Raw genomic sequence first — 7985 nt, 5'->3', positions numbered from 1 at the left:
ACAGCCAATACTGAACTTAATGGTGAAGGACTGAAATACCTTCCATGTAAGATAGCAAACAATACAAGATATCGACTCCCTGACCTTTAATTCAACATTATACTGGAATTCCTACCTTAGACAATAGAGCAGAAAAATGGAATTAAAAAAATAATTTAGATTGAAACCTACAAGGAAAACTATCATTGTTTATAAATAATATAATCTTGCATATAGAAAATCCTAAAGAATCTACATAAAGTACTACAAGATCTCACTAAAAGTTAACCAATGTGGTAGAAAGCAAGGTATACATAAAAAATGAATTTTATTTCCATGTAATTTTGATCAATAATAAGAAATCCATGACATGAAAAAAAGAATAAATTACTTAGGAATTAAACACAATAAAAATGACAGTGTACATAACATTACAAAATGATGTTGAATAAAATCAGGGGCTTACATAAATGGACAATCACTCCCTGCTGGTGAATAAAAAGATTCAATATTTTTTAAATGTCAGTATTCTGAAATGGGTCTAGAAACTCAGTGTTCTCCCATCAAAATCCCAGATTGGATTAGATGAGGTGCTTTATACCTATAATTCCATCTACCTGGTAGGTGGATATCAGGAGGTTTATGTTTTGAGGCCAGCTGTGAAAACGTAAGACTGAATATCAAGCAACAAGTCAGGTGTCATGGTACCTCTCTGCAGCCTAGCTATGTGGGAAGTATAAGCAGAAAAATAGCAGCCAGAGGCCAGTTTAGATTAAAAAGCATGTGATTGTTTCTGAAAAAGTAACCTACAGCAAAAAGGTCTAGAAGTATAGATCAAGTGATAGAGTGCTTGTCTAGCAAGGGCAAGGCACTGAGTTCAAACCCTGGTGCCACCAAAAAAGTGAAAAAACTAAGATTTGTTATTTCCAGATATTGACATGCTGTTCATAGAATCCTTATAAAAATGCAAGAAATGCAGGGTAAAATTGAAGCTAATTGGATAGACAAAAATGAAGTTGGAAGATGCATATTTCTCCTTTGGAAATTTACTTCAACCTTACCATAATCAAGATGACCTGGCATTGTCACAATCATAGACATTCCAACAGGGAGATAGAATTAACAAACCTGAATAAACTCCAATGAATGACGAATTTAATTTTTATAAGTGTTTTATAACAATTGAATGGGGAAATACTTTTTCATAATGGTGCTGGAACAAATAGCTACACCTAAAATGATTAATTTAGATACTCTTTCCTACACCATCCACAAAAATGAACAAATAATGGGTCATAGAACTGAATAAAACAGCTTACACTGTACCAGTATTAGAGAAAAAGACTAAAGTTTGTGTGTTTGTATTTGATGATTGTTTCTTATATATATTGACAATACAAGAAGCTATCATAGACAAAAACAATAAATTGGACATCATGAAAATCTTAAAAATCACAAGAAGAGCACACACAAAATCTGAAAAGAAAATCATTACCAAAAAGGCTGGAGGAGTGGCTCAAGATATAGGCCCTGAGTTCTGGGAAAATAATATTTCTAAATTCTTTATATTTGGAAGAAATAAAATAATGTATAAAGAATTCTTAGAACTTAATAAATGTAAGATCCAGTAACCTAGTTAAGAAATCAAAGCAATTGAATAAATGTTCTTTTATTAAAAGTAAGTGAATCATCAATAAATCCCTGAAAATATGTATGGTTATTAACTATTAAAAATTCAAATCAAAACCACCTTGTGATAACAATTCAAATTTGTCTAGAAAGTTATAATCAAAAAGATAATAACACATATTTGCAAGAATGTAAAGAAATTGGATCCCTCATTCCTTGCTGATGGAATTATAAATTAGTAGGAAAACAGATCTTCAAACTATGGATCATAGAGTTAACCTTATGGCCCATCCATTTCAGTGTTAGGTATACCCATAAGAATTGAGAATATACATCCATGTAAAAACTTGTAAATGAGTGTTGTGAACAATGTTACTTGTGATGGGCAAAAGAAGAATCCACACAAATATCCATTCAGTGGTGAGTGCACAAGCTAGGTGTAGTGTGTCTGTGTAATCCAGCATTATTCTGCAATCAGAAGAAATGAAGTACTGAGATATGATGCATCTTAAATAAACCTGAAACACATGTGGTCAAAGAAGGTAGACAAATAGGCCACTCATTGTACATCCCCATTTATATGAAGCATCCAGAAAAGACAAATTCAGAGAAGAAAGTAGCTTAGTGTCTGCAAGAATCTGCAGGAAAACAGAAATGGGGATGTAACTTCTCATGGGTATGTTGCTTTACATGGGATGATGATGAAAATATTCTACAAATAGAACATTGTGATGGTTGCACAACTCCATGAATATACTAAAAGTCACTGAATTATATACTTAAACAGTATGCATTTTTATAATATACCAATTTCACTTCCATAACTGTGTTATAAAACTTAAAACTCCAGCAAAATAATGACATGATGACCACACAAAGTATTCCAGCACACCTTTCTACTTTGTCACCCCCCTTGAAGCACTTCCCATCTAGGTTATACTCTGTGCATGCCTCTGTGTTTCTGGCAAACTTGTTCAATAAATTTTTCTTCAAACAATGTGGTATTTTCTTCTCTGTCATATTCAAAAAAGGTTGACACAAAACTATAACTGTGTTTTTCTATTGTAGAATTTTTCCTTCTAATGGATAAAAAAGATAAAATATATAAGGGTAACTAATATTAACTCTTAAGAAGTTACTGACAAAGGCAGAAACATACCTAATTTCAAATCTTTGTTCTATGTCATTTACCAGGTAAAGTAAATTAACATGGGCCAAAAAAAGACTAAAAATAATTATGACAGTTTAAAATCATGGTATATTTGAAGTGATTGTGAGAAAACCACCAGCAGATATAAGTAAGGAACCCAGTTATTTATTGACTAACCCTGCTTTTCTTCTGATGCTCCAGTTGGTCATTGCTTACATAGGACAGACACTCCCAATTCTATGTCATTCTGTACTAGAAAAACTTAAGAATGTCTAGAGGATGAAATTGTTGACTCAAAACTGACAGTTCACTTATACTGTCAGTTATGCTTCATAAAACCAGATTCATTTATTTAACATATCACCTGATTTTACCTGTATTAAAGAAGCTAAAATTCCATATTGCTGTAGTTGTAATCTGTTCTAAAAGTTCATGTCTTGGAAATTTAGTTCCCAAGGCAACATTGTTGAGAAGATTAGGCCTTAAGAGAAGATTAGGTCAGGAGGCAAATGGAGTACTACTGCTCTTATTGTACGTCATCACAGGTGTGGACACTTCATGTAAGGATGAGCTTGACCTGTTCTCCAGACTCTCTTCTTTGACCTTCAACTTTACACCATTGCATTGTGCACAAGAAGGCCCTTTTGACATTGAACTTCCCAGTTCCCGTGTTTGAGCCAAATAAATGACTTCTCATTACATATTATGCAGTGCATAGAATTCTGCAACAACAGGATAAGACAGACTAACATATATCCTTCCATAGTTCTGACTCTTTTCATTATTCAACTGCTTTTACTGTTCCCATTATCTCTTTCTCAGTCACTGTGGCCTTAGCAGCAGGTATAGGGTTGTGACCCATTGTAGCTCATCCAGCTCCCACTAAAGTCTTGCTATAACACATGCTCTTAATTTCTACTGCTTTCTGCTCTTCTCTGCTGTCACCACCTGTGCATTTCTATGCCTTTGACCTTGGTAGTGAATTCCCAAGTCACCTGCCCTGCATCAGATGTCTTAGTCTCCCTTTGTCTTATGTATCTTAAAGGTGAATGAGTCATAAGTCAAATATGAAAATTGTTTAAAGTAAAAAATGTTTTCTTTATTTCTTAACAATTAATTGAAATAGAATTGACATACAAAAAACTGCAAATATTTAACTTACACAATATGATCAATGTAGACATATATTAGCATTCTTGATAATAGCACTGTTATCAAAATAATTGATTTATTTCTCAAATACCAACATTCTCTTGCATCCCTTTGTGTTTTTGTTTATGTTGTTTTTGTGGTAAGTGTACTCAAAATAATATCTATTGTCTTAAATATTGAAGAACAAAATTAAAAATTTTAACTACATGCAGGAACTATACTGTCCAGAGTATCTTTAGCACTTATTCTTCTCTGCTTCTGGTTATTACTCGAATAGAAACTTATGTAAGAAGACTCATGCAGTCTTTGTCTTGTTTGTGATGGACTTACTTCACTTAGCATAGTGTCTTCCAGGTTCATTCAGGTTGTTTCAATTGTCATGGTTTCCTTTGGGGGGAAATAGTTTTGATTTATTGTAAAACGAAGCCATGATGATCCAGGACCATCATGGTATTTCTAAAGCATATTCATAAAAGTTTTGAATTTTCACTAGATTAATAGAATAAAAGAATGGAATAGTTTTGAGTTTTCTGGATTTTAGTACACTATTTGCTATAGCTTTTGTAATCATCTTAATTGCATTACATAGTATGTGTTGTAGGCAAAAATAGATCACAGTATCTCATAGTTAAGAGAATCAGGGAACATCTAAAGAATAATCATAGAGTGTGAAATCTTAAGGTGTTATTCTACAGGTCTTCGTATTTTGTCCTGTCATGAAACTAGCATCCTGTTGATAACTTGGGAGGTTGTGTAAAATAAATTGCTATGACATTTGTATAAAATAGGTATGAATACTTATAGGATGATAATTAATCAAGAGGAGACTGTAATCAATACATGTTAATTTGACTGTTATTAAAACAAATTTAATAGGGATATGCAAAATTTTGCTGTTGACTTATAAGATAAAGAATTTAACCTCTTCTCTTCAAAATGTGGCAATATAGAAGGGGACAGGTAAGCAGACTAACAATGAAATAAACATCAGGATTGGGTGGATCCTACAGAAACTCAGCTATTTTGGTGCTAGGCCCAAATGGGAGTTAGTGAAAGCTTCTTTTATGACCCCACAAGTTTACATGACATGACTATTTCAGAAAGGATATCATGTAGGACATCAGTTTAACTCACAACTTTCCTTTATGTTATCTCTCCTTCTAACACTGTATCCTATGTGGTAGGATTATTAAGAACTTTAATAATGAAATCCCAGTTAATAAGATCATTTTTGTGCCCATTAATACATTTCTTATGTATACAGGCTGCAATTTCTTCAATTATTATATGTCATATAATACATTTTCCCCCACTAAATTGTAAATTTAATACAGAAATTGATAATTGGATGATTGCCTATTTATTTAAACTGGGGGAGAGACTACAGCAGAAGATTCTAATACTTTAAAAGACAAGGACTATGTTCATACATGCCCCTCCTTCTTTTCAGAGTTCAGTGTTCAGTGTTTTTCTTCTCCATTGCTCCAGAGGGAAAAATTGCTTTGATCATGTGAGGAGGTGATTCCCCAAAAGTATCCTTTGAGTCACTAATACTCTGGGGAAGATGATACCAAAGTCACTTGTCCGTATGAAATGGTTGATTGGTATGATGATTTTTTATGTTCTTAGTATACATACTAAGAGTCCAGTAGGAAAAACAATCAATGATAATGACCTTCCACTAGAATCTTATTTAATGAGATTTAACTCTGGCGAAAGGAAGAAATTAGAAATTTTCTTTTCCCTGCTGGTTCTCAAGTTTTTACTATAGTTACACGGGTATAACTTAATGGTTATTGTTAGACTATGGAAATATTTCCTCTGCACAGTCTGAGAAGCTATTCTAGGGAGAGATGGTCACAGTCATCTAAGTGTTGCTACCACAGGGAGGAGAAACCAAGTGCCAGTGAGATTTAATACAGTGGCCAGTGACTTCTGGAAGTACTTAGTAGAGTTTACTTGCTGCTTTCTACAGCACCAATAGAAACATAGTTGGGCAAGGGAGAGAGAGTAAATTTGTTTGGCAGTCTTCTCCCCTGCCCTCTAACATACCATTTTTTTCTCGAATGGATAGTGGCTTATAAGATAAGAAGACTACTTACCGTTAGTCAGGAAATTATTTTTCAATTTTTAGTTTTCCATTTGAATAAATAATACATGAAGGTAACAGAAAACAATGACACTTCTAAATTTGAGATTCTATTATGAGGGTGGTGTAAGTGCATGATCTCCTTGAAACAAGAGAAAATTACTATAGAGTTGTTGATAAATAGTGGTAGTAACATAGTCCTAAAAGTGTGGATAAATGAATGGTGCATAGATGTATATCAAAATGTACATAGGTCCAGTTCTGTCCATTACTGATAATCTCCCTATAGATTGGAAATGTCTTATGATTCCATATTCCTTAATGTAATTCAACAGCATCAGTGAGATTATGAATTATGTTTCATGTGTTCTATATAATTAAAATTGTTTATTTTGAAGATTACACTTTTTAAATTGTTTGCAATATAGTTAGTTAAAAAGGCAAAGTACACAGACTATTAAGAATATCAAAGGATACTAACAAAATGTACTTATTCCCTGACTTGACATAAATACCTGGCCAAAACAGAACCATGTTTCATGCTTAGAAAGTGCAAACAACCATATGGAATGATTGCAAGTATTTTTTAAAATATTTACAGGTAATACATACAACTACAGATGGAAAGGCACTCAGGTATCTCAGAAAGGTCCTATCTAAATTGTGTCTGAGCCTCTAAATCTAGTCTTACCCTTGCCAACTTTTGTCCAAATAATGAAGTACTAGCAGCAGTCTCATGACTTATAAACATGCATATTTTTTTCTCTCTACTGTTTCTTTACCAACCTCGACAAATGACAAACTTTTGGTTAAAAAAAAACCCAAAAAACGAAACAACCTATCTTCACACAAAATGATGTTTCTCAAGGAACTTATTTAGGGCAATTTTGACATCCTTATTCCTCAGGCTGTAGATCAGAGGGTTCAACATGGGCACTATAACAGTGTAGAACACAGAGGACACTTTCCATTGGTCTATGGAGCTGACTGAGGATGGCTGTAGGTACATGAATGTGAGAGATCCAAAAAAGACAGCAACAGCAGAGATGTGGGAGCTGCAGGTGCTGAAGGCTTTGGACCTGCCCTCAGTGGAGCTGATGCACAGGATGCTGGCAATGATGAAGATGTAAGAGCTAATTATGGTCAAAGTTGGGAAAAATATATTAAATGCACTGAAGCAAAGACCTACTATTTCATTGACAAAAGTACTAGAGCAGGAGAGCTTTAGCAGTGGCAAAAAATCACAGAAGTAATGGTTTATTATGTCATCCATACAGAAAACTAGTCTTAGCATACACATTGTGTGGGCTGTGGCACCAATCAAACCTATGCCATACACCCCAACTACCATCCAGGAACAGACTTGATAGGACATGGTAACATTATAAAGCAAAGGGTTACAGATGGCAACATAGCGATCATAGGCCATTGCAGCCAACATGTGACACTCTGCAATAGCAAAAACAGAAAAGAAGTAGAATTGAGTAATGCATTCTGGGAAGGAGATGATATTCTTCTCCGTGACAAAATCCACCAGCATTTTAGGAGTAATGACAGTGGACTGGCACATGTCAATGAAGGACAAACTGCTGAGCAAAAAGTACATGGGGGTGTGCAAGTGCGAACTGAGAAGGATCAGAGTGATCATGCCCAGGTTTCCCACCACTGTAAGAACATAGATTCCTAGAAAGAGGAAAAAGAGGGGAAGCTGGAGCTCTGGTTTCTCTGTCAACCCACCAAGGATAAACTCAGTCACTGTGGAGTGATTTCCTTCTGCCATTTTCTCCTGAGCGTTCTAAATAGGAAAAAATGTAAAAATTATGAGATAGATAGTTAACATCACAGCAAACAATGAAGTTTTAAATAGAATTTAGTTCTTCTCAGTCAGGTCATATGTCATAGTTTTCTACAAGCTCCCTATCTTTGTTACCAAAGAACTTGGAATTCCAGAAATATGGTAACATAAAGAAATATCACATGGAATTA

At 34.2% G+C, this 7985-nt stretch overlaps 1 protein-coding gene across 1 annotated transcript; it reads right to left on the bottom strand.

Annotated features, from left to right (window-relative positions):
* Positions 1–6843: 6843 nt before the first annotated feature.
* LOC109677367 (olfactory receptor 8G50-like) lies at positions 6844–7782 on the bottom strand. Its single transcript, XM_020153367.1, has one exon. The coding sequence runs from the start codon at positions 7777–7779 to the stop codon at positions 6844–6846; it is 936 nt and encodes a 311-aa protein (XP_020008956.1). The 5' UTR covers positions 7780–7782.
* Positions 7783–7985: the final 203 nt, after the last annotated feature.

Source organism: Castor canadensis, chromosome 2 (genome assembly GCF_047511655.1).
Source record: "Castor canadensis chromosome 2, mCasCan1.hap1v2, whole genome shotgun sequence".
NCBI classification, from domain to species: Eukaryota; Metazoa; Chordata; class Mammalia; order Rodentia; family Castoridae; genus Castor; species Castor canadensis.
The sequence above is the reverse complement of the archived record's forward strand: the minus strand, read 5'-3'. Positions and strand labels throughout refer to the sequence as shown.